The 27945-nt window shown below is 40.2% G+C and overlaps 2 protein-coding genes across 20 annotated transcripts in view; one reads left to right on the forward strand and one right to left on the reverse strand.

Annotated features, from left to right (window-relative positions):
• rnf34a (ring finger protein 34a) overlaps nt 1-13887 on the forward strand; it is an 85781-nt gene extending 71894 nt beyond the window's left edge. For all 4 annotated transcript variants that reach the window (XM_038789470.1, XM_038789461.1, XM_038789480.1 and 1 more), the window contains exons 5-7: nt 11364-11577; nt 11666-11698; nt 13095-13887. In XM_038789470.1, coding sequence (XP_038645398.1) covers nt 11364-11577; nt 11666-11698; nt 13095-13279 — 432 coding nt within the window. In that variant the 3' untranslated portion in view covers nt 13280-13887. The remainder of the gene's footprint in view (nt 1-11363; nt 11578-11665; nt 11699-13094) is intronic.
• LOC119961852 (lysine-specific demethylase 2B) overlaps nt 11579-27945 on the reverse strand; it is a 290442-nt gene continuing 274075 nt past the window's right edge. For 14 of the 16 annotated variants that reach the window (XM_038789282.1, XM_038789334.1, XM_038789320.1 and 11 more), the window contains 4 exons: nt 21936-22097; nt 18358-18576; nt 17403-17488; nt 11579-12972 (listed from right to left, as the gene is read on the reverse strand). In XM_038789282.1, coding sequence (XP_038645210.1) covers nt 12823-12972; nt 17403-17488; nt 18358-18576; nt 21936-22097 — 617 coding nt within the window. In that variant the 3' untranslated portion in view covers nt 11579-12822. Of the gene's footprint in view, nt 12973-16372; nt 17489-18357; nt 18577-21935; nt 22098-27945 lie in introns of those variants that run through there. The other 2 variants (XM_038789350.1, XM_038789398.1) reach the window with 2 other exon arrangements.

Raw genomic sequence — 27945 nt, forward strand, 5'->3', positions numbered from 1 at the left:
ACCTTTTATTTTGGCTATTTAAAATATTAATTATTTTACTTAATATACTATGCGGCCCTTTAAAATTGTGAATTTCTGAATGTGGCCCTTGCACGGAAAAGTTTGCCCACCCCTGCTCTAGATGTTCATCAGTGGAAAGAGGCGGAGTGTGAGTGTCTCGTGTCTTTTATAGTCAGATCCCACCCGAGTGTCCTGCCTGCTTATTGGTCATGTCCTGTTCTCTGTGTCCATTAGCTGCTTGTGTGTATATCATTATGTGTGTGTCTGCATATCATGACAGCTCCCCTTTTTTATGTTTGGATGACATGTGATCATATTTGTTTGGATGCCATATAATCATATTTGTTACTGATTATTGTTTGTAGGCCAATATTAACATATATACATGAGGGGCAGCACGGTGACCTAGTGGTTAGCACAACCGCCTCACCGCGCTGAGGTCCCAGGTTCGATCCCGGCTCTGGGTCACTGTCCGTGTAGAGTTTGCACGTTCTCCCCGTGTCTGCGTGGGTTTCGCCCCCACAACCCAAAAATGTGCAGAGTAGGTGGATTGGCCACATTAAATTGCCCCCTTAATTGGAAAAAATAATTGGCTAATCTAAATTTATAAAAAAACATATATACATGCAGTGGATGTGAACATATGTACACGTGAAAACAGCTGTCTAGTGCGAGAACACAGAACATAGGAAATATAACAAATGTTCATAAGTCTAGTCTCTGTGGCTTGCGTCTGATCCTGGTCGACCGCCGGAGAGGTGGTGGTGGGGCCGACAGCGCTTTGATGGGCGGGATTGTCCAGGCCTCCCGCAGTTTAAACATCGCCTGCCTATTGCAGGGCAGTGTCCCTTTAAGTGGCCGTTGCCACAGTTCGGGCACGTCATCACGTCGGTGTTGTGACACGGTGTACGTCGTCGCACATGCGCAGTGCGGTTGGCAGTGTGGGTGTCGGCCGCTTCGTTATCCTGTTCGCATGCGTGGGGCTCCGGGGAAAGCCCGCGAGATGGCCGTTGTCTTCAATGCTGAGGTGCTGCATCCGGGAGATGGCCTGCACACTCCCTGCCTCGTGGGAGCCAAGTTTCTCATTTTCAGCCGATTTGTATTGAGAATACCGATTTTTTGCGTGCTCATGCACTATATATATTTCAATTGTGACTGGCGGGGTCATATGCTTGATATTAAGAGCTGTTCTCTCAGAGGATCAGAGTGAACTCCAAACACGATTTGGTCTCTGATCATGGAGTCAGCAATATCACCCAAGTTGCAGGACAGCGCTAGCGGGCGGAGGTTAGTTAAGAAGGCATTGAAAGATTCATCTTTACCTTGAAGACGTTTGAATGTGTAGCGCTCGAAGATTTCATTGGTGTCCACTTCACAGTGACTATCGAACTTGTCCAGGATGGTCTGAAACTTTTGTCTTATCCTGGCCTTCGGTGAAGTTAAACGAGTTAAAGAGTTCAATGGCTTGATCGCCCGCTGTTGAGAGGAGAAGCACGATCTTTCTTGCATCAGACGCACCCTTGAGGTCTGACGCTTTGATGTACAGCAGAAACTTTTGCTTGAATATCCGCCAGTTGCCACTGCGATTGCTGGAGGTCCTGAACTGGTGAGGAGCCTGAATCTTCTCCATGGCGCCGGGATACATTTGCTGGTCATCACGGAACGTACTGAGGTAAGCCATCTTAAATTACTCGTCTCCTGGTATCATGTCGTGTTAGATACACTGGTCTAATACTGGCTGCAACTGGATGCAGCTTGGATCAGAAAGATACTTCAGACCTTGAAGTTAGTTCAATCAGGTTTATTGAACTAATAGCACAGTTAGCACAGTTCTCTGTGAGTTAGACTCTCTGCTAACTTAAGTGTGGTTACTCTGTCTGACTGAGCAAGACTAGCTCTTAGCCATGTGGTGGAGGTGTGAGATTGTAATACCCTGGACTGACTCTCTAGATGTTCATCAGTGGAAAGAGGCGGAGTGTGAGTGTCTAGTGTCTTTTATAGTCTGATCCCACCCGAGTGGCCTGCCTGCTTATTGATCATGTCCTGTTCTCTGTGTCCATTAGCTGCTTGTGTGTATATCATTATTTGTGTGTCTGCATATCATGACAATGGGCATTATTCATCATGCACTTTCAAGAACTGGATAACATCGAACATTAGTTGGGGGTGTGGGTGGGAGGGTGCGGGCGAGGCGGGCAGTTTGTGTTGATGGTGACTGGGTGATTCCAGATTCCTTTTTGTTATTTGTTTATGTGAACATGCGGGCTAATGTTTGGGGTTTGGTGGGAGGATGGGATCGTTGTTATTGATATGGGGATTGACATATTTGTTACTGATTATTGTTGGTGGGTGTAAATTTTGGCGAAAATGTGAAAAAGGAGAATAAAAAATATTTTAAAAACATACCTGTTGGTTTCACATCCCGTGTGACCATTCAACCCTGTCCGATTGTATGGCCAAGGAAAGGGACTTGAGGTTTTCCAAATTCACTTTTGGCTAGGTTTGTCACCAAACCCACCTCCTGAAGTCGATCGAATAACTCCATCAGATGTTTTAAATGTTCTTTCCATGTCTGGCTGAAATTACCAGATCGTTGATGTATACCGCACAATTGGGTAATCCTGAAACAACTTTGTTAGTTAACCGTTGAAATGTGGCTGGGGCATTTTTCATGCCAAATGGCATAACTGTGAATTGGTATATACCATCTGGAGTCACAAAAGCTGAAATCTCCTTCGCTCTTTTGGATAAAGGTACCTGCCAGTAACCTTTAAGTAAATCCAGTTTGGAAATAAAAGCTGATTGTCCCACTTTCTCAATGCAATCCTCCAAATGTGGGATAGGATAAGAGTCCGTTCTTTAACCTGCATTAACCTTTCTATAGTCCACATACAACCGTCTGGTTTTGGTACCATCACTATGGGTGAGCTCTATTGGCTTCAACCCACTTCAATTATGCCATTTTTAAGTAAACTGTTAACCTGTGCCAATTTTTAAGGGTTAAGTCTATATGGATACTGATTGATTGGAACAGCATTTCCCACATCTACATCATGTAGATAGGGGCTGGTTTAGCTCACCAGGCTAAATCGCTGGCTTTTAAAGCAGGCCAGCAGCACGGTTCAATTCCCGTGCCAGCCTCCCCGGACAGGCGCCGGAATGTGGCGACTAGGGGCTTTTCACAGTAACTTAATTGAAGCCTACTTGTGACAATAAGCGATTTTTATTTCATTTCCTTTCATGTATAGCCATTTTAGTACTTCCCAATTTATCTCTACAAACATGCTCACGTGATATCAATAACTCTTTCAGGTCAGTCCATTTTTCCTCTGGAAGGTAACTCATCAATTTACCCCAATTTTTAAGACCATCCTCGTTTTCCAATTTAATTTGAGGAATGTCAAATTCAGTCATCTGGTTTGGTTCGTCACTTTGAGTTAGAATCATTAAAACCGCCTCCTTTTTCTCTCCTTCCCTTTCAAAGTACCTTTTAAGCATATTCACATGACACGGTTGGTGAGTCTTCCTTCTATCTGGTGTTTGTACCACATAATTCACCTCACTTAATTTCATTTTAATCTGATAAGGTCCACAAAACCTAGCTTTTAAAGGCCCACCTACCACTGGTAACAACACTAAAACTTTATCTCCACTGGCAAAACTACAAACTTTGGATTTCTTGTCCGCAACCTGTTTCATCACATTTTGTGCAACTTTCAAATGTTGTCCAGCCAATTCACCTGCTCTATTTAATCGTTCCCTAAAATTTGATGCGTAATCCAATAATGTAATTTCTGATTTCTCACTCACCAATTTTTCCTTAATCATTTTATGTGGTCCTCTTACCTCATGACCAAAAATTAGTTCAAAAAGGACTGAATTTGGTTGACTCATTAGGTGCATCCCTAATTGCAAACAGAACGAATGGAATTCCTTTATCCCAATCCTCTGGATAATTGTGACAATAAGCCCTCAACATTGTCTTTAATGTCTGATGCCACTTTTCTAAAGCTCCCTGCGATTCTGGATGGTAGGCAGTTGATTTAAATTGTTTTATTCCTAAGCTATCCATAACTTCTTTGAATAACCTCAAAGTAAAATTTGATCCTTGATCCGAATGTATTTCAGCAGGTAGTCTATATCTAGTAAAGAATTTAAGTAATTCCTCCACAATCTTTTTAGCTGTAATATTACGTACTGGAATGGCCTCTGGAAACCTAGTAGACACATCCATTATATTCAAAAGATATTGATTCCCACTTTTCGTTTTAGGAAGCGGTCCTACACAATCAATTAAAACCCTTGTCAAATGCTGGAATGGGTATTAAGGGTGCTGGTTTTACCACTGCTTGCGGTTTCCCTACCATTTGACATGTGTGACATGATTGACAAAATGTAACCACATCTTTATATAGTCCAGGCCAATAAAAATGTTTCTGGATTTTAGCTTGAGTTTTCCTTATTCCCAAATGACCACCGACTGGTACCTCATGTGCAACTCGCAACACCTCCTTTCTATACCCTACCGGCAATACTACTTGACGAACTTCTGCCCACTTTTCATCCGCCTGCATATGTAAAGGTCTCCATTTTCTCATCAAGACATCACTTTCACGGTAATAACACTCTGGTATACACGCAGATTCCTCTTCCGTGTATGCTTTCTGATACATCCGTTTTATTTCTACATCTTTCTGTTGTAACTCCGCCAATTTTCCTGATCTAAAAATATCTGCCTCACCCTCCACCTGTTCTTGTTCTTTTCCAACCATCTGATCAAAAATAGTTTCTGATAAATGCACTTCAACTTCATCTTCACTCTTTGATTTCTCCTCGTCTTAACCTGTGACTTTGTTACTACACAATCCGGAAAAATCTTAGGATATTCATCCTTCAACACTTCAGTTGTCTGATTCTCCACTGGCTTATCAACCATAGTAGGCATCACTCCCACCTGCGATCCAGCTATATCATTACCCAAGATAAACTGTATTCCTGGACAGGATAGTTTCTCTATTACTCCTACTACTACTACTTCACCACTCTTCACTGGACTTTCCAACCTTAACTTATATAATGGAATACTACTCCTCTCACCCTGAATTCCACATATTACCACCTTTTCTGGCAATATTCTTCCCAAACTACATAACTCCTCATGTCTTACCATTAAAGATTGACTAGCTCCCATATCTCTTAAAATTGTGACTTCTTTACCTGCTCCTCCTGATACACGAGTAAATTTTACCCACACAAGTAAATTCTTTAAAGAGATCTGGCACCTCTTGATCAGGATGTGCAATCTTTTGCACCTCCTTTACTTCACTTGGGCTTTCCTTTACGATTTTAACAAACCCCACTGTCTTATCCGGTTTTACCACATCAGCCTTCCCAGTGCTTTCCTTCAACCACCAACTGTGACTTTACATGACCTAGTTTATTACAGTGAAAACATTTGAAACTTTTCATTTCTTTTCCACCCACATGGATTTCTTTTTTAATCTTGAGGTACACTCTCCTTATTATCTCCCATCAGATCACCTTTACCTTTACCACTTGAGTATTTCTCATGTCCCCAGTTTCTATCCCTCACAGGCTGAAACTGATGTTGGAAACCAAACTTTGATTTAAGGACTAATTCATAATCATCTGCCTTTTCTGTTGCTAATCTCACAGTTTTAACCCTCTGCTCTTCCACATGAGTTCTCACTTCACCAGGAATTGAACTTTTAAACTCCTCCAAAAGTATAATTTCTGAGAGCTTCATAAGTTTGGTCTATTTTCAAAGCCCTTATGCACCTATCAAAATTACTCCGTTTGAAACTCCATGTATATTTGACCAGGTTCTTTCCTGAAATTTCTAAATCTTTGTCTGTAGGCTTCAGGCACTAGTTCATATGGACCCAAGATGGATTTTTTCACCACCTCATATGACTCCGATACCTCCTCTGATAGTGATGCAAACACTTCACTAGTCCTACCTACTAGCTTTGTTTGAATCAATAATACCCACATGTCCTGTGGCCATTTCATTTGTTTAGCTACCTTCTCAAATGAAATGAAAAAGGCTTCTACCTCCTTCTCATCAAACCTTGGCAATGCTTCGACATATTCAAATAGATCCCCGCCAAGCCTTCGACTGCGACACTCTTTCTCACTATCCTCATCACTATCATCCAACTGTACGTTTCTCTTTACGCTTGCCAATTTTAACTGACTGTCATGTTTCATGGCCATTTTCTGAAGTTCAAACTCTCTCTCTATCTTTTTCCCTGATCTGTATCACCATTTCTCTTTCTTTTTCCTCTCTATCTCTTTCGTATTCAGCTGCTTTAATTCTTTCTCATGTTCCATTTGTTTAATTTGTAACTGAATTTTTGCCAATTCCAATGAGTCAAACTGTATCTCAGGCAACTTCAAATGCTTAGCCACCACCATAATTACCTCATCTTTTCGCATTTTGTCAGGTAATGTTAATTGCAATGTTTTGCCAAATCTAAGTCTGCTTTTAGTCTCTGTCCGTAAGGCACTGCGTGTGACCGGCTCCACCCCCAAAAACTTCAGAGCCTCTGAAAGAGCCATTGTCCACAACACAGTCCCTACTTAAACTAAAATACCACACCTGAAAAGCAACCACAATATGCTTACCCCTCATTGTCTTTAAGTTCACTAAGCCAATCCAATAGATAGACTTTTATCCCCCTCGAGCCCCCAATTTGTTATGGGCCAGGGTTTAGAGAACCCCAAAGTGTGTCATGGAGTTCACCTGACCCACAACTTTTCATAGATTGTGGTATGGGGAGCACACGGCCCACTCTGCAGGTGTGGTAGAGCAGAAATGGAAAAGTATTTTTTGAAGCAAAACAATGTCTATTCTATGAACTCAAGTTAACCTTTTTAAAACATACAGTAAACATCTTAGCAACCATTAATTCAAATACAACCCCCAAAGACTACAACACTAAGTAATCCTTTAAGCCCTCCTTTTAACATCCATAAGACTTAAAAAAACAAAACCTTTAACAGAAGCACATCAAGTTAAAGTGACTACCGAGAGCAGTTATTAGTTTTAAATCACCAAAGGATCAATTTAAAGTTTTTAGATTAGAGACTAATACCCCTCCTGGCTGTGACTGCAGCTATCCAGCTCTGAAATCAAAACTAAAGCACACCCTGCAGCAAACAGCCTAAAACGAAAGTAAAAAGCTGACAGACAGCCCAGCTCCATCCACACTCTGACATCACTGACAAATGCCCATTTCTTAAAGGTACATTTCTTAAACACCCATTTCTTAAAGATACTCTCACGTGACACATAGTAAGCAGTGTAATTGGGAGCATGAACTAAAAAAAATACTGACAGGTTAAGTGAGTGAGCAAAAACAAAATTGTGGCCGATGGATTTTAATGCAAGCATCTAAGGTCATCCATTTTGGACCAAAGACAATTGCTGTTTTTTTTATTGTGAGAAGGTAAATGCAATGGACATCCCAAGAGATTTAAGTGTCCATATTCAAGATCTGTTGGGTAAAATGGCCTATTTCTGTGCTACAAATTCTATACAATTCCATGTAATCACTAAAATGACATAATCAAGCATATAAAGTATAAAGACGTATGAGCGTTTGCCATTATAACTAAAGAGGGCTAGAAATATAAAGCAACAGCTAAACAAATCTCTAGTTAGATAAAATCTGAGTTACTGTGTACAGTTCTGGGCACTGCTTCTTTGAAGAAATGCAGTGTGCATTCATCAAAATATTACCAGGATACTCTGGATCAGATTCTGTGGAGAGATTACATGAACTCGGGGCATATATCCTGCATGGAGGAAGATTAAAGGGTGACTTTAATTGAAAGGAATTGATGGAGTAAATAGAAATTGCCTCAACTGATGCCTGGGATGGTGGGAGCTAAGCCACTTGAGTAAGGTTAGGAAATATTTCTTTACAGAAAGGGTGGAACACTCTCCCACACAAAGAAAATTGATGCTAGCTCAATTAAAAGTTTTAATTCTGAGATTTTTGCTAGTCTAAGACTGTGACTGAGACTAGTGAGTGGAATTGAGAAACACATAACTGTGATCTAATTGAATTATGTAACCGGATTGAGGGACTGAATGGTCTATTTCTGTTCATATACCTTGCTTTTGTAGCGAACAAGCCATTGCCTTATCTAACATTTTCACGTAAAGTTCAAGAATGTATTATCTTGAAAATATATAGAATGAGAATGAAGCGTAGTAAAAAACTTATCAGCTCCTTTTTTGATCACTGAAAAGCTGTTTTTAGTTGCTGCTTTGCTAAATGTACTGTCAACACCGATTGATGGCAACAGGTTTGATCAGCAGTGTGATCTTGGCCGCCTTGGTGGTTGTGCTGCAATTAAATTAATTGATGCATGGAGAAAAAAATCAGCTAGTGCTCCTGCTGAACGTTTGCACGTAAGAGGATTGAACATAGAACACAGAATATTACAGCGCAGTACAGGCCCTTCGGCCCTCGATGTTGTGCCGACCCGTGAAACCCCTCTAAAGCCCATCTACGCTATTCCCTTATTGTCCATATGCTTATCCGGTGACCATTTGAATGCGTTTAGTGTTGGCGAGTCCACTACTATTGCAGGCAAGGGCATTCCACGCCCTTACTACTCTCTGAGTAAAGAACCTACCTCTGACATCTGTCCTATATCTATCTCCCCTCAATTTAAAGCTATGTCCCCCTCGTGCTAAACATCACCATCCGAGGAAAAAGGCTCTCACTGTCCACCCTATCTAATCCTCTGATCATCTTGTATGCCTCAATTAAGTCACCTCTTAACCTTCTTCTCTCTAACAAAAACAGCCTCAATCCCTCAGCCTTTCCTCATAAGATCTTCACTCCATACCAGGCAACATCCTGGTAAATCTCCTCTGTACCCTTTCCAGTGCTTCCACATCCTTCCTATAATGCGGTGACCAGAACTGCACGCAATACTCCAAATGCGGCCGCACCAGAGTTTTGTACAACTGCAACATGACCTCATGGCTCCGAAACTCAATTCCTCTACCAATAAAAGCTAACACACCATACGCCTTCTTAACAACCCTCTCAACCTGGGTGGCAACTTTCAGGGATCTATGTACATGGACACTGAGATCTCTCTGCTCATCCACACTACCAAGAATCTTACCATTAGCCCAGTACTCTGCCTTCGTTATTCCTTCCAAAATGAATCACATCACACTTTTCTGCATTAAACTCCATTTGCCACCTGTCAGCCCAGCTCTGCAGCTTATCTATGTCCCTCTGTAACTTGTAACATCCTTCTGCACTGTCCACAACTCCACCGTGTTAATAGGATAGTGTTTGGCTTTGATGTTCCTCACTACTAAGTGTCTAGCTTATACATCAATAATGACCACGTAAATGAAGGAACTGGAAGGTGATCCCGTCATTGGCAGCAATCCAGCGGAGCAGGGAGGAAAATAGTGCATTACTTCATTCCTTTACTCATAGGATGTTTAGTCACTGCACAAAATTAGAAATCTGCAGTTATGTACCCGAGATGTCTGGCTGTTTTTGGAGACTAGAATTCCATTAAGTGGAGAAGGCTGTGGAGGCCAAATCACTGAGTGTCTTTAAATCAGTGATAGATAGGTTTTTGATCAAAGGGCATCAGGGGTTATGGGGAGAAGGCAGGAGAATGGGGATGAGAAAACTGTCAGCCATGATTGAATGGCGGAGCATACTCGATGGGCCAAGTGGCCTAATTCTGCTCCTATGTCTTATGGTCTTAGTGATTGGTCCTGTTTTGAATTTCTATTCAAAGGGGATCTTGTTGCTGACCACTTGAGCTGAAAATTTGTAATTGAGAAAGCTAGACTGTTATGGGTTTATTTTGTATTTTGAAAACATTAAGTTTAATTGTTTTATTCAGAATATATCATCATTTTTGAATGGTTATTTGTTCACTTTTTATTTGGAACAATCCTGCCCCTAATTAACAAGGCAAAATATTAAGATTAGGGTGAAAATCTAGAATCAGAATTTTACAGAGATGTGTCTCGAAATAATCAAGAGCTTTATTCAATAACCACTATTAAACCCAAGTTACAGGAAGGCACAAATTTAGGAAGCTGGGAAATTAAAACAAAATGTTAAACGCATGAAGACTGTTGGAACACAAATTAATTGAACAAAGAGCAACCTGGTAGCTCAAATGACTGGTTAACTTGTTCTATGCCAAAATATTATGCCTAATTCTCCAAATATAGTTAATTTTGTTGGATTTACTAGTTTTACACACTGTAGTATGCTTCTTCAGGTCTTGCTTGGTTGGTCATACTTCACATGGTCCTCCTCATGGCAGCAAAGATCCATATATTTTATGTCTGGAGGTCAGATATAGCAGTCGAGAATCAAATGTTTGTTGGCTTTGAGGAGAGAATGTTTCCTGCTCGTGGAAAGTCTTGCAAATGGGCTCGTTAAAAATTGTAGTGAGTCAACCTTTTCTGCATTTGGTGGTGTGATATCCTATCATAAAGATGACAACACCACTACCCACCCAAGGGAAGAGAGCATTATTGGTTTGTGGTTGTACTTATCTTGATATTAGAAGTTGGAATTGTTGAAACTGGTGCTTATATTTACAAAGACAAGACATAGGTGATATGATTTAGATGCTGAATTTCCACTTTTTATCTTGTAGACATTATCAATTGAATGTACTGAAGGAGCCAATGTGCTGCTAACCCAGAATAAAAATTCCCAATCCAAAAAATGTATGAAGGACAGTATGCCCGTTATTGTCTGTGGTAGGGATCTGACTTTCCTGAAGCTACTGTCTAAAAATGGTGATGCTTAAACTGTGGAATTTATTTTTTAGTAATTAGTGATAATCAGGAGAAATCAGTGATTTGAAAAGTCACTGTGATCATACACCACTTTGAATCCAGTGCGGAATGAAACTTACATGATTGGGTTTGCTGAATTTTGATCCACTTGCTTGTTAATGTCCATAATCTTTTACAGAATACTGCGTAAAATGTATTCTTTCACAGGATGTGGATGCCACTGCCTGAGCCAGCATTTATTGCCCATCCCTGACTGCCCCTGAGAAAGGTTGAGCTGCTGCCTTGAATCAATGCATGTCATATGGTGTAGGTACACCCACAGTGCAGTTAGTACAGGAGTTCCAGAATTTTGATCCAACAATAGTGAATCTATCGCTATAATATTTAAGAAATCAGAATGGTGTATGGCTTGGAGGGGCCATGAAATGATGCTGCCCATTTCATTTGGATATTGGAAGCAGCCATTGTCCTCCATTCACAATATACTCTGTAACCAAAAGCCAATGTGTACTCTGGGATTTTCTTGCAGGCAAATGGAACCAATGACGACATACCACCTAAAAAAACACGAGCCTCGTTATCAGACCTTTCCAGTACAGATGATGTTGAAGCATTGACTGTTCGTCAGCTTAAGGAAATACTGGCTCGCAACTTTGTCAATTTTTCAGGGTGTTGTGAAAAATGGGAATTGGTTGAACGAGTGAAGAGATTATTTAAAGAAACAGAAGAAAATCGCAAGTTTTGTAAGTTTATCTCCAAAATGTTTTATTAGAAATGTATTCATTTAGTTCAACAATTAGTGACTTTCAAAACTTTATTCTTCTGTTGTAGTGGAAAATGGAAATAACCCAGCTGTAGCTGCTGGTAAGTGATCAACTTTACTTAAGTTTTTCACAAGTTGAAAAATATTTAGCAGTTAATATGGAGGTGCTGGGAAGTCAGAGTGAATAACAATTTATTTTAATCAAGGTATTTCAATAACAGCAGCAGGCGGAGAATTTTGCTCAACCTTTCTTTTTATATATAAAAAGTCGGATTGCCCGAGATCCCATAAATAGTTTTCTCTCACTGCTGGATTGCTATAATGTTGTCATAAAAAAAGGAACATCCCACATGTCACTACTGGAGCTTCTCTGGTGCCATGGGATGTAGGGAAATCAATCTATTGGATGGATGCCCAGGAGTTAGAATGCTTCCTGAGCTAATGTATCAATATTTTGGCTTCAAGTCATTGACTTGAACGATATATCTTACATGTAACACTTGCTTTTTAAGGGCTCTACGGGAATAAGAAATAATAGTATATCTTACATGTAACACTTGCTTTTTAGGGCTCTACGGGAATAAGAAATAATAGTCACAGGGTGGCACGGCTGCCTCAGTGCCGAGGTCCCAGGTTCTATCCCAGCTCTGGATCACTGTCTGTGTAGAGTTTGCACATTCTCCCCATGTTTGCGTGGGCTTCGCCCCCACAACCCAAAGATGTGCAGGGTAGGGTGGATTGCCCATTAATTGGAAAAAATAATAGTCACTGGACATTGTCAACGGCAAGCTTTATATGGGCAATACCTAAAACAAAAAGTTGGCATCCCACACTTTCATTCAAACTTAATCAAAAGGTGCATTTGAGATCTAATGTCAGTATATGTGAAGATTTAAGGAGTAATTACTGGTTTTGCTGAAATGAATTTTGAACCAATCCAATTTACATATGTAAATATGCATAAACTCTTCAGATTTTGTAATGAGTTATCCTGATGTGCAATCGTCTGACACTAGTGCTAGGCAAAAGGATTTTTATGGTTTTCTGGTATTCAGGTGCTACTTACTAAAATGTCCTGCATGCCGTTAGTGACATTAAATTTTCTTACATTTTTATGAGCGAGGCTGCAAATAAGCAGAAATGTATCTTATTCTAGCCTCATTTAAAATGAAAAACAATATGGCTATGTTTGTTATTTGTTTTCCAATTAAGGGGCAATTTTAGCCTAGCCAATCCACTTACCTTGCACATCTTTGGGTTGTGCAAACTCCACACGGACAGTGACCCAGGGCCGGGATCGAACCCAAGTCCTTGGTGCTGTTCGGCAGCAGTGCTGTCCATTTGTTATCTTGCCATTTACTTTCAGCTTCTGTATCTGCAATTGGTAGTATTTTTTTTTACACAGTGACACTAAGGTTCATAACTACTACCAAAACTATGTTTGTTAGTCTTTTTAATCAATTAACCAAGTTTTCTTTAATTCTGTTTTCTTTTCAGTTGAAGAACAGAAGCAGCTAGGCAGTGATGAAAATCTCTGCAGGATCTGTATGGATGCAGTGATTGATTGCGTTCTTCTTGAATGTGGTCACATGGTCACTTGCACCAAATGTGGAAAACGCATGAATGAATGCCCTATTTGTCGACAATATGTTGTCCGGGCAGTTCATGTCTTTAAATCTTAAATTGGGAGGTGCTTGAATGGAATGGTGATAAAACAAAAATTGGCTTTACCTTTCAAGATACATGAAACTTGATGGAGAAACGTTTTCTGACTGTATCAATGAATTTTATTGTGGCAATTTTGGATAATGGTAGGAGAATGGAATTTCTTAATTTACTCAGTTTTATCATTGCTTATTACTGGAAGCCTTAAAGAAATCAATGTAAAACATAACACAACATTAAGGTGCAAACAAAATAGAAATTGGTTATGAATTATCAAAGCTAGGACCGAGACTAAATGAAGGACATGCTGGAAAAAATTGCAAAGATTCTATTTTAAACTTTTCATATCACTTTTTGTAAGTCTCCTATCAGATCCATTTATCATTTAATAATGGATTAATAACGTGGTGTGGCAGTGTACTAATTGTGGTGCAGCTTTCTCTGGTTATGAATTGAGTATTTAGCAATGCCCAGTATAAGAACAAAGAAACCTCCAACAATCTTGTATAATTTGCTGCCAACTGCATTGTTTTAGTTTTGTCATATTTGCTTTCAGTACTTTTTGTAAATCATGTTTTTGAAATTAAATTTAACTAATAAAGAATTTAATTTAATGGACTAGAAAGTCTGTCGTTGAAATGTTTCTGATTTTTTGAAGAGGTTGTTGTGGAGCTGACGGACACTTTTCTTTGCTCTGTTCCTTCTGTTATTTTTGCCCTCTATTAGTATGGAAGGGAATTAATTGTCTGAACGTGTGCAAAGCTAAATTACATAAAGGAGTTAAATATTTAATATGCACTCTTTGCATTCTGATAGGTGCATGTATTTGTTTATGCAATGATTAAACTTCCTATAGAATCACTAACAACTTAGATGAGCGGAATTTTCATGGAAAAACTGAGCTGCTTTTTCAAGATGTGAATGATTTGTGTCCAGTTGTGATAAGTAGCCCAACTACTGCCAGACCAAAACAGGTCAGTCCTCCTGAAGAGACTACAGGAAAGAACTGGAGTGGGGTCTGAACTACCATTGTACGTGATCTGTGACATTGAGAAGCAATTTCTTTGGCACAGACAGCTATTTTGTTTTGATTCGTTCATGGGATGTGCCCACCCTAGAGAGAATTTTGAGTCAACCACACTGCTGTGGTCTGGAGTTACATGTAACCAGGTAAGGACTCAGATTTTCTTCCCTAAAGGACATTAGTGAACCAGATGGGTTTTTAACGACAATCGTTTCATGATCATCTTTAGACTTTTAATTCCAGATTTTAAAAAAATTTATTCAAATTTTAACCATGTGCCATGGTGAGATTCAAACCCAGATCTGGATTACTGGTCCACCGACACTATCACTTCACCATTCTGTCTATTCCCCCTGGACCTTAATAGACACATGTTTCCTTTGCAGAAGTTCAGACTGTCACTGGAAGATGCAGTTGTATACATGCACCAGGCAGAAAACAAAGAATTGCTGTCCCACTGATTGGTGCAACTGCTCATAATAGCAGTACCAGCCACACAAGGGCTTCTTTCTGCCTGCAGCAGGTCCTTCACAGGAGCCTATGGGCCACCTTAAGCACAAGATCCTCTTTGACCTATCCAGTATTTAGCAACTGCATATGGTCCCTGCACTCTGGTACCTCGGAAGAGCACTAAGCCTAGTCACACGAAAGCACTAAAACTGAAATTTACATTAACTATTTTCACTGATATGAAGGCTGTTGAGGTTTAGTAACAAGCTTTCAAAAGGACGAGCTTTAAATCTTGTAATGTATTTCTTGTTGGTTTAGAATTATATTGTGATAATTGTAATGCACGAGTCTGGTGTTGAATTTTTCTTGGCCTTCACTTCAGTTAGGCCCACACTCTTCCTGTTTGAATAATGTAAGAAGTCTGACAACACCAGGTTAAAGTCCAACAGGTTTGTTTCAAATAACTAGCTTTCGGAGCACTGCTCCTTCCTCAGGTGAATGAAGAGGTAGGTTCAGGTTCCAGAAACATGTGTGTGTATATATATATATATATATATATATATATAGACAAAGTCAAAGATGCAAGACAATGCTTTGAATGCGAGCATTTGCAGGTAATTAAGTCTTTACAATTCCAGAGAGAGGGGTAATCCCAGGTTAAAGAGGCGTGAATTATCTCGAACCAGGACAGTTGGTAGAATTTCACAAATCCAGGCCTCAACTGGGACCTTGGATTCATGCCACATTACATTCACCCCCCACCATCTGGCCTGGGCTTGCAAAATCCTACTAACTGTCCTGGCTTGAGACAATTCACATCGCTTTAACCTGGGGTTTCCCCACTCTCTGGCTCTGTAAAGACTTATTTACCTGCAAATGCTCACATTCAAAGTATCGTCTTGCATCTTTGACTTTTCTGGAACCTATCTCTTCATTCACTTGAGGAAGGAGCTCTGGAAGCTAGTGTTTTGAAACAAATCTGTTGGACTTTAACCTGGTGTTGTAAGACTTCTTACTGTGCTCACCCCAGTCCAACGCCGGCATCTCCGCATCATGCTTGAATAATGAAATGAAGAGTGCAGGTGACTATTCTGAGATGTTACCTTACAGAAGTTTATATTAAGAAAATGCAAACTTCTCCAAAACCATTCGCAGTTTCGAAGAGGGGGGGAAGATAGAGACAGGGTGCAAAAATGTGTGAAGTTAGTTATTCTCATCTTTCCTCGATATAGCCTTACTTGTAGTTGGCCTCTTTCCAGAAAGCATACTCCAGAATTCATAATGAAACCATAGTTGCCTTGTAGCATCCTTTACTGCGAGTGGGGATCCAAAAATCTCTTGTTAATTTCAATTTAGCCTCAATAACCAAAACTTTAAAAGAATATGCAGGACAACCTGATCTATGGATTAAAATCATCTATGTAACTAAATGGTGCATTTGCCTCAGACTCTTCTTTGCTGCCGAGTTATTTGTTATCTTATCTGGACAGAGGTTACATTGAAATAATGGGGACCAAATGAGAATTCTAATGAGAAAAGCAAATTACTGCGGATGCTGGGAGAATTCTAATGACTTACTCCATCCGTAATTTGTATCTCACTTACATGCATAACAAACTGCAACAGACAAGAGGGAATGGAACCATTTTTCTCTGTGAAAATGCTCATTTTCATTTCGAGAAAGGTTTTAAAAAATTAAATGTTGTACAGCACCTTGAATATTGTTTCCCTGTGAATCTAACAATAGTTTCGTACACAGCATTCAAGACAAAGGTTTTATACAAATTCAGCAATGACAAAATGGCAATAGCAAATGGTGGAAAACCAACATCTTGTCACTTTACAGTATTATTACTGCTGCTAAGCTGCTTGCCTTAAAGGCATGCAATGATGGCACATACAAACATCACAAAGATCATTCCACAAGAAAAGTGGAACTTTACAGAGATTAAACCACAAGTAACAACTAGGGAAATCGGAAATAAACTGGAATTCAATTGTATACAAGTAATAATGTTACCATTGGAATTATTGAAATATCCCACTACTCTCAATAAAGTAATTTCTGTACAAAAATATTTCTGCATAATGTATGACGTGTAGAGTGTAACAAAACAACAATATTTATAACACGGTCAAAATGATCCCAATGTGTGGTCAGATATGACTAAGATACCTTTTTGTTTTAAGACTGCATTTTTTAAAAACTGAAATTAAAATTTACACTGCACATGCTTTAGTTGTAAAACGTGCACAAAAATGTTAGTTTTATCAATTCTTTTCCTCACAGCATATGTTTATACAAGTACAAACACTTATGCATTAGTGTCCTTTTATACATTATTAAAACTTAAGAAATAAATTTGAATTTCAGAGTGATTTTCAGATGTGGAAACATTTCTGTTCGGGTAAGCAGCTTCTGTTATTATCCTTAATTTTCGGTCCTTTCCACAGCTTGTCTTTGTCCTTTTGTCTGTTGTCAATAACATGAAGCAGAATCTGGGTGTAATTAAATCTTAGACGAAATTAAACGTCCTTTGTTATGGTATCCAGTTTCTATTGTTGCTTAGTTAACTAATTTTTTGTAACAGTTTCTCCTCTGACAGACTGAACTGAATGCTAACAGACATTTCTGCTATGAATTGTTCGCAACCTTCTTTTGTTACCTGCTTGCAGTAACGGAGGTCTATTCGGCAGATGTTACCACAGCGTTTGAAATAGGTTAGGCACTGGTCAGTGACTTTATTGCAAACTGAAGAAGAAGGATATTGTGCATTTTAGGCATGGCAATGAATTATAGGCATTTCTCAACTACACTTAAAATGCTGTGTTCCGTTTCGCTGAACATGCCACTAAAACAAGATATTACTGAGTTAAATAATACAAAAAATTAATAAAACTAAATCCAAATGTAATGGGGTAAGCTACAAAGAAGATCAATTTCTAGTAACCAAGACTAGAAAACAGTTAGAGAATTATTTTGTGTTAAATGACATTAAGACAAATTCAAATTGTTTCTTTTTTTTCTTAAAATTTAAAGTACCCAATTCATTATTTTTCCAATTAAGGGGCAATTTGGTGTGGCCAAAACACCTGTCCTGCGCATCTTTGGGTTGTGGGGTGAGGCCCGCGCAGACACAGAGAGAATGCGCAAACACCACATTAACAGTGACCCAGGGCCAGAATCGAACTGAGGCCCTTGGTGCCGTGAGGCAGCAGTGCCAACCACTGTGACACCCACAAATTGTTTCTCAGAAAGTAAGACCAAAGGACATAAATATTCATTATTCTCAGTAGGTTTTCCCCATTACGTTGTTCAAATTACATTTAAGTATTGTAGGTAGAATGCATTAACAATGGAAGAAACCTAATTAGCTATTGAATAATGTGTTTTTCCTTAGTTTCATTTTTGTAATTTTAATTGCATTGTAATCGCATTGAAATTATTGGCCTCAGCAAATAGAGGTGAGGGAAGGTAAAAGTCCCATGCAATGACCATCTCCAACAATAGAGAATTCAACCAACTCCTTCCCACCCCCTGGCATTCAAGGGCATTACCACTGCTGAATCCCCCATTATCAACTTTCAGTTTATATAATGCATCAAATGCACATTTCTCACCTGATAGATTGACTTCTGTTAGAGAATCTCGCGTGGTGGTGCCAACTGCTGTTAGAAGGTTAATTGATTGATCTGTCAGATGATTGCAGTAACTAAGGTCCAATTTGGAAAGCATTGGCATGTGCCTAATAATAAGCCGGAGTGTTGCATCTGTAATGTCCAGTCCAGCCAGACGAAGGTCTACCACATTTCGTAGCTTGCTGCGATTGTCAATTTGACCTTTACGGTAACAAGACATATATTACTATACTGGATTCTAGGAGTCTCATAGTTCATAAAATTGTACATATCATTATTAGTGTTTGTTTTAAGAATAGGAAAATATTCCTACAATGCACCATTGATACGTTATTCAAGGAAGATCTGAAAAACATTTGCTAAAATTAGCCTATATCTTCTCAATTTTAGATCCATTAGATTGTACTCCACCATCTGTTATTAGCGTGGGTCAATTTGCTTCTTTCAGAATTCATTTATGGAGTATGTAATCTAAAAATAACTATGAATTCTGAAACTGGTAAAAAAAATTACATCAATGATAGTAAAAGTAAACAACAGCCCAGAGAGGGGCCCATACTGTAGTAAAGCCAGTGCTCAACCCAGCACTGATACTGAACAGGTTTTCTGCAATGTTATGTTGTTCAAGAACAAAACAAGTAAACATATGCTAAAAACTGGAGGTGTAGGTAATCTGATTTAAGGATGGCAGCATCTTATTACAATCTGCAGATCAATTAATTTTAACTGTAAATGTTGCAGGCCTTGTGATTGATAGCAGAAAATAATCAATCAATATATCCAGAAAGTTAAAACATGTTTCTGGAACATTTGGCAAAACAGCTGCTTATGTAGTGGAACAATGCAGTGGATGATTTATCTCAATCTCCTTCATTGCCATAGAAGCTAATTAATTTGTTTCATGCCATGTGATATCAAGAAATGGCAGAGAAGACTAGACCATGATCCCAACAACATCCCAGCTAAAGTACTTACGACATATCCTCCAGAATTAGCTGTGCCTCTACCTAACAAAGTGGAAAATTACTCACATATGTCCTGTCCATAAAAAGTAGGGCAAATCCAATCAGGCCAATTATCATCCCACCTGCTTATTCTCAATCATCAACAAAGTAATGGAAGATGTTGCGAACAGAGCTATCAAACAGCACTTACCAGCAACCTGCTAGTTTGGATTCTGCCAGGATCACTTATTGCAACCCCGACCCATATCCCAACAGTGGCTCGGACACTGGCTAGAAACCCCAATATTTTATTTTAATTTTGTAAGACTGTGAGGAAAGGAAATTCGCTCCATGAGTGAATTCACACAAAATAGGGATATGGTATATTAAAATAAACTTTATTACTAACACAGTACAAAATAGCTTTAACATCACTGAAGAAAATAATTTACAATTACCCCTTAAATGATAATACAGTGACACAATAACTGCTATATTTATACTCATGGAGCGAGATATCCTTTCCTCACAGTCTTGCAACAGAACCATCTCTGATCCCCAATCTGCTTTTAAATACAGTTAGCAGACCCAGATGTTATTTGAGACTCTTTTAAGAGTTAGAGTTGAATCCTGTCAGAACAATGCATGATCTCTACCTGAAGCCTTCAGAAACTCTCAATAGTTTCTCTTCTAGGAAACAACTAAACAATCTCTGCTTAAATGCTGGTACTCCAGCTCCTCCCATTAGTTACATTGTCTTACTAAGCTGAAACACAATGTCTCTAACAGGAAACCCTCAAAATCCAAACAAAAATCCATTCGCTCAAGTCTTTACGGTGCCTTACTTGCATCTCTGGCTCCCAAAAAACCTAGCTGTCTTGCAAACCAGAATTTTTAAAAACACAACTAACCCAGGATTTTAACCCTTACAGCACCAAACGAGAGGTTGAATAAATTTGGTTTGTACTCACTGGAACGACGGAGGTTGAGGGGCGACTTGATAGAGGTCTACAAAATTATGAGGGGCATAGATAGAGTGGATAGTCAGAGACTTTTTCCCAGGGTAGAGGGGTCAATTACTACGGGGCATAGGTTTAAGTTGCAAGGGATAAGGTTTAGAGGAGATGTACGAGGCAAGTTGTTTTACACAGAGGGTAGTGGGTGCCTGGAACCTGCTGCCGGAGGAGGTGGTGGAAGCAGGGACGATAGTGACGTTTAAGGAGCACCTTGACAAATACATAAACAGGGTGAGAATAGAGGGATACGGACCCCAGAAGTGTAGAAGATTTTAGTTTAGGCGGGCAGCATGGTCAGCGCAGGCTTGGAGGGCCGAAGGGCCTGTTCCTGTGCTGTACTTTTCTTTGTTCTTTGTTCATATAATACATCACACACTTTACTCCAGACCGTATTACAACTTTAGTTCAAATAGAGAGGAGACAAAATAATATGGACTAAATTCTAGAGGCACAGTGAGAGTCACTGTCCTTGATACAGAGCTGCCAGCCTTTTCCAACAGAAATCAGTATTCCAGATACCAAAAATCAGTTTTTTGGCAGTAAAATTGGTATTTTAATTTCAAAGAAAAAGTGCCCACCAATCTGAAGTACAGCTTTATGCCACAAATCTAAAACACGAATGGAAAATGCAAATCTAACGCTGTTCTTAGACGTACATCATGAGTGGGTGTTTTCAAATTAATTTTCAAACATTCAGTAATAATAAAAATCTAGAATACGTCACAGAGAACAATACAGCAGGGGTGTGTTTTTAAATTATTCCAGTTGGAGTCCTGATTCCCGGAGAGCACAATAGAACCAACATCTTTGTATCCTCATTGGCTATATAAGAGATCCCAGAGGACTGGAGAATAGCTAATGTGGTACTGCTGTTAGAAAGGTAGATGGGATAATCCTGGAAACTATAGGCTGGTGAGCCTCACGTCAGAAGTACGTAAATTACTGGAACAAATTCTCAGGGACAGGGTTTATATCCATTTGGAAACTAATGGATTCATTTGAGATAGACAGCATGGTTTTGTGAAGGGGAGGTCACGCCTCATTAACTTGATCGAGTTTTTTTGAGGAGGTGACAAAGATGATTGATGAGGGGAGGGCGGTGGCTGTTCTTTACATGGACTTCAGTAAAGCCTTTGACAAGGTGCCTCATGGCAGACTGGTACAAAAGGTGAAGTCACGCGGGATCAGAGGTGAGGTGGTAAGATGGATACAGAACTGGCTCAGTCACAGAAGGCAACGGGTAGCAATAGAAGGGTGTTTTTCTGAATGAAAGGTTGTGACTAGGGGTGTTCCACAGTGATCTGTGCTAAGACCTATGTTGTTTGTTGTATACATAAACGATATGAAATACGGGAAATCCGTGCTAGTTGGCAGCGCTGTTGTGCCCGAATGTGACATCAAGGAGCCCTCGTAAAATGTAAGTCAATGGAATAGGGGAGAAACTGTCTACTGGCTGGAATCAGACCTAGTACAGTTGAAAATGTGAAATTAATGGGTCTTAATTAACCAACTCAGTGTTTAAGAAATTAGTTTAATAAAAATCCAAAAAAACATGATTAGATACGACACACCTCGAAACACGTATAAAACAATTTCCTACCTGGTCTGTTGTCAGTTGGAGGTGAAAGCAGATCCCTCATTTGAGCATCTTTCAATCCTTCCACCCATCTGAGATCCATTGTTCTCAGTAAGGGACAACTAGAGCTGCAAAGTGCAGAAATTGCTGCCCAGGAGCAGCCTGAAACAACCAAATCTTTAAGACCTAAAAAGGGGAAGACAAACAAAGTTGAACGTATCAGCTGCACAGTAGTCTGGAAGTACGAGTTCCAAATGGTTGTGTTTAAGAAATTAGTTTAATAAAAATCCGTCAAAAAATTGTAAACCATGAACACAGGAATCACAAAATGTGACAACAACTACACAAAAAAACACCAAAGTCACTGTTTTATTAGTACATAGGAGCTAACTTTGAACAGTGCTCATGTACTAGCATTATTCAAATAAAAATTTAAAGAATACAAGATATATAAATCAGAACCCCAACAAATAAAAGTGTTGGCTGCTCTAATGTTTCATCCCTGTGATGGTCAGTTGGTGATTAGCAATCTGCTGCTAAAAATTAATTGCTTCTTGCTAATATTCTGTACTTGTTATATTAAAGGATTCTAATACTGTAACTTAACTCAAGTTAGCCCCATTTATGTACAAAAAAAATGAGGAAAAATTACTTGTCATCAGGTGAAGGGACATGCTATTGCTGATCAGCCTCAGACAGCACATTGCTGGATTCCTTGTTGCGTGATAGATGTCTCAATTTTGAAACAGTTGCTTCATGCAGGGGCTTTACAGCTTTAATTTTTCTGCACATACTGTTAAAAATAGCAACTTGGGTGACATTTCCTTTTTCTCTGCATCAGATGTTATTCAGGAAAGTTCTGATCCACCTGCCTACACTGCTTCTAACAATGTTACCAAAACAGGTGCACATTTTCCTCAACTGATCAAAAGGAAGAAAAAATTGCTGCAAGTTTGATTTTTGTGGTAGATACAAGAAGACTGCCATTTCCCCAGTTGAAGTCAGATATCTACAACTTAAAATTAACAAAGAAGCACAGTCTAATTTATGGGCTTTTATAAACAAAAATGATACCCATGTGATCTCAACAGAAGCAAATGGTTTCTTTAAAAAAAAGTCCATCTCACATGTAAAACTCAATACAACTGGTGCAATGCAGTATGATGGAGGAGTATTTGGGGGAATCGTAATGATGAATGCATTTAGAAGTAGCTTCAGAAACTACAGAAAAATGTAAGCCTCTCAACCACCAAAGGGGCAACATGTTGCAGAATATAAAGCACACAATGAAAAACAAAAGGCAAAATAGTTATACAGCACATTTCAAAAAGTGATCAGTATTGAATGAGAAGACCCATGACTAAAATGATACCCATACAGCCAAAATATAGAATGGCAACTGAAGAGATGAGGCAACCAGTTACAGGAATGTGTGGCCCAGTAATTTTGACCACTGAATATAACTGAGAAACAAAGCTTTTTTTCCCTTAATGTACACCCCATTTTCTGAAAAGTTGGTCATTAAATGGCTTACCCAGAGATCTCATATTTTTTCGGTGATGGTAACTGAAACAATTTGCACGTCTGATACCTAACCCAAGTGTAATCAAGTAGAAACAAGTTATTTTACTTTTAATGGGCAACAAAAACTTCTAAAAGGTTGCTTTACAAAGTTGTAGCTTCCATTTGGTTGACTGTATATGTCAAATGTGGCATTGTGAGACTCATCTTTTCATTCGGGCAGCATTAGGGCGTTACGGTGGCTGGCACTTTTGTCTCAGTGCCAGGGACCCCAGTTTGATTTCGACCCTGGGTGACTGGAGTTTGCACATTCTCCAGGTTTATCCGCAGGTTTCCTCCATGTGTTCCGGTTTCCTCCCAAAGTCCAACGGCATGCAGGTTAGGTGAATTGGCCCTTAGTGTCTAAAAGATTACGTGGGATTACTGGGTTATAGGGGCCTAGATAGGGTGCTCTTTTGGAGAGTCGGTGTAGACTCGATGGGCTGAATGGCCTTTTTCTGCACTGTAGCATTTCTAATTAAAATGACAGGACTATCTATTACGTGTCCTTTTTCGCTCGGATATAACAGAAACTCCACGATTAAGTCGCGGGTGCTTGGAGTGGTTGCTTTCATACCACGTAGCCAAGTATACACAAGTACTACCTATTCAGATGAAACGTAATTCAGCCTCTATCTCTTTGGGAAGCGGGGTGCTTTTGTGGGCTTGACAAAATTCACAACATGTCAATGAATAGCATACGGCAAACTGCAACATTGATGCACACAAATATAACTGACACTCAACTCATTTTTAGGTTTATGGTCAGGAAACCCATTGTGTTAGTATGATCCAAAGTATGCCATTTACTGCCCTAAAACCAAACCAGAACTGCAGCATGACAACCTGAAGGTGTTTTACAATCAATCTTATTAATAATTCCTGTTCAGAACAGAACACAGATGAGCACCTGAAGTCAGCCTGATACACTGCCAAGGGCAGCAAAATACTGGCAGCAAAATTCTTTAAAAAGAACTGGAAAGTACTCTAAAATGTCCTAATTAGCTCACCATCTACTCTGTAATTACAGGAGGAAATAATCTGTGTCTCCAACCTCTTGACAGTCATGATAATCATAGAATTTACAGTGCAGGAGGCCATGTCCATCGAGTCTGCACCGGTCCTCGAAAAGAGCACCCTACTTCAGCCCACGCCTCCACCCTATCCCAATAACCCACCTAACCTTTTGAAGGGGCAATTTAGCATGGCCAATCCACCTAACATAATAAAAATCTTTATTGTCACAAGTAGGCTTACATGAACACTGCAATGAAGTTACTGTGAAAAGCCCCTCATCGCCACATTCCGCCGCCTGTTCGGGTACACAGAGAGAGAATTCAAACTACCTAACCGCACGCCTTTCACGACTTGTGGGAGGAAACCCACTCAGACACAGGGAGAACGTGCAAACCCCGCACAGACAGTGACCCAAGCCAGGAATCGAACCTGGGACCCTGGCGCTATCAAGTAACAGTGCTACCATGCCACCCACACGCTGCTTGAAAATTTACATCTTTGGACTGTGGAAGGAAACCCACGCAGACACAGGGAGAAAGTGCAAACTCCACACAGTCCCCTGAGGCTGGAATTGAACCTGGGACCCTGGAGCTGTGAGGCAGCTGTGCTAACCACTGTGCCATATCATGGAACAAAAGTCAGATTAACCTTACTAACGGACACATTGCGCAAGGATAAAAGTCATAGCTATGGAATGAAAATTTGCCATAAAGCCTGCCAACATAACAAAGGTAATACAAAACATCAGACTACAGAAATAAAGGAACGTGGTTCATCGTACAGGTATTAGCAGTTAATCAGATGATAGATCTAGTCATAGAATCATAGAATTTACAGTGCACTGAAGGAGGCCATTCGGCCGTCAAGTCTGCACCAGCTCTTGGAAAGAGCACCCTACGAGGGCCCACATCTCCACCCTATCCCCATAACCCAATAGCCCCACCCAACACTCAGGGCAATTTTGGACACTAAGGGCAATTTAGCATGGCTAATCCACCTAACCTGCACATCTTTGGACAGTGGGAGGAAACCAGAGCACCCTAGAGGAAACCCACGCACACACGGGGAGAACATGCAGACTCCGCACAGACAGTGACCCAAGCTGGGAATCGAACCCGGGACCCTGGAGCTGTGAAGCAATTGTGCTAACCCCTATGCTACCATGCTGCTATTAGTCCTGCTATTACTCAATGCAGGTTTGGAGAATTTAAGTTCATTTACTTTTTATTTATTTATTTTTTAAATGATGATAACCAAATTAAAGAAATAATCTGTACTGCCAATAGAGTCCACCCATACATAATATTTTCTGTTCCCATCCCATAGTTCCAGCACAAAAATTGAGAAGAATGCAAATCGTTTGCACTCTTTTGTTCATTAGATGGGGACTGGGGACAGGCTAATTAATTTCCTCACTTCTCCATCTAAAGCAAATAAATCTCTGTCCAACTATCTACTCAGTAGGTACTGTCCAAACTTATTCTATTTAAAAACAAAACCTTCCTCTCTGCCAACTGTAAAATATCTCTGCTGCACAGCTGAATTCATTCCCTGAAGTGCTTTCCTTGGCTCAATGAACTTCTCTTATTTCTCCTCTCAGTGAACATTGTACTTGGAGAAGAGATGTGCAAAACCTTTTGTACAGGGTACAGGCTTTGAAAGGCAATGACAGAAACTTCAGTAATTGGAAGAGAAGGACTTAGAAATAGCACTTAGGGCAAAGGGGCTCAAAGGATATGTGGGGAAAGCGGGATTATAATAATCTTTATTATTGTCAAAGGTAGGCTGACATTAACACCGCAATGAAGTTACTGTGGAAACTCCCCAGTCGCCAAACTCCGGCGCCTGTTCAGGTACACTGAGGAAAAATTCAGAATGTCCAATTCACCTAACAAGCACGTCTTTCGGGACTTAAGGGAGGAAACCGGAGCACCCGGAGGAAACCCATGCAGACAGGGGGAGAACGTGCAGACTCTGCACAGTGACCCAAGCTGGGATTTGAACCTGGGACCCTGGTTCTGTGAAGCACCAGTGCTAACCACTGAGCTACTGTGTGGCTATAGAGTTGTATAATCAGTCATGATCATAATGAGGTCGAATAGAATTAGAATTTACAGTGCAGAAGGCCATTCGGCCCATCGAGTCTGCACCGGCTCTTGGAAAGAGCACCCTACCCAAGTTTAACACCTCCGCCCTATCCCCATAACCCAGTAACCCCACCCAACACGAAGGGCAATTTTGGACACTAAGGGCAATTTATCATGGCCAATCCACCTAACCTGCACATCTTTGGACTGTGGGAATCCCTAATTTCACTCGAGAAGCCACATTCTGGTGATGAGCCACAGTCTTGAACCAATGCAGTGTGTCTGTGTGGAGGTGCTCCCACAGAACCATTAGGGAAGGAGTTCAAGGATTTTGACCCAGAAACAGTGATGTTGATCTGTTTTCAAATCAGGTTGGTGTGGAGGGGAACTTGCATGCAGTGGTGTTCCCAAGTGCCTGCTGCCCTTGCCCTTCTATGTGGTAGAGGCCCTGGGTTTGGAAGGTGCTGTCAAAAGAGGCTTGGCAAGTTGCTAAAGTGCATTTTGTAGATGGTACACACTACAGCCATGGTGCATTGGTGATGGATGAAGCAAAGATTTAAGTTGGGGCACCTATCAAGTGGACTGCTTTGTCCTGCACGGTATTAAATATTGTGGCTATAAGAGCAGGTTGCTAGCCGGTCAAGATAAATTTCTCATCAGTGATGTTTAAGTTGGAGCATTTGACAATGAAATCCTTTCGAAGATAAAGGAGAAATGTTTGGATCAGCATGATCTTTATGAATGGCGGAGCAGGTTTGACCTGCCCTTGCTTCCATATCTTATGTTCCAATAGTCTTGTTGGAGATGGCCACTGCTTGGCATTTGAGATTTGAGGTCTGAATATTGCTTTCCACACCAAGCCTGAATGCGGTTGAGGCCTTTTTGAATGCTGACAGAGACTGCTTCATTATCTGAAGAGTTGCAAATGGTATTTCAACATTGAGAAATCAGCAAACCTACCAATTCTGAGTTTTGATAGAGGGAAGGTGATAGATGAAACAGTTGAAGATGGGAGCACTGCCCAATGCAGCAATTCTGCTGCTGATGTCTCACAACATCTAATTTTTGCCAAGTTTTGAGGGGTGGAGGTTGGTGTCCTCAGTGTGAAGACAGTGCTTTGCCTCCACAAGGACTGTGGGGCAAACACTCCTCTCAATTTTGTCATGGAAAGGTGCATCCATGACAATTAGATTGGGGAGGACAAGTTTCTCCTGCTTTTTGGTTATCTCACCATCTGCCTTATGCCCAGTCAGACAGCTTTGTCCTACAGAACTCAGTCAGTAGTGGTGTTACCAAGCCACACTTGGTAATGGACATTGAAGTCTCCCACCCATCTCCAGTGCTTACTACCCTTGGCGCCATTCTGTAAT

This window comes from Scyliorhinus canicula, chromosome 1 (assembly GCF_902713615.1).
Source record: "Scyliorhinus canicula chromosome 1, sScyCan1.1, whole genome shotgun sequence".
NCBI lineage: Eukaryota > Metazoa > Chordata > Chondrichthyes > Carcharhiniformes > Scyliorhinidae > Scyliorhinus > Scyliorhinus canicula.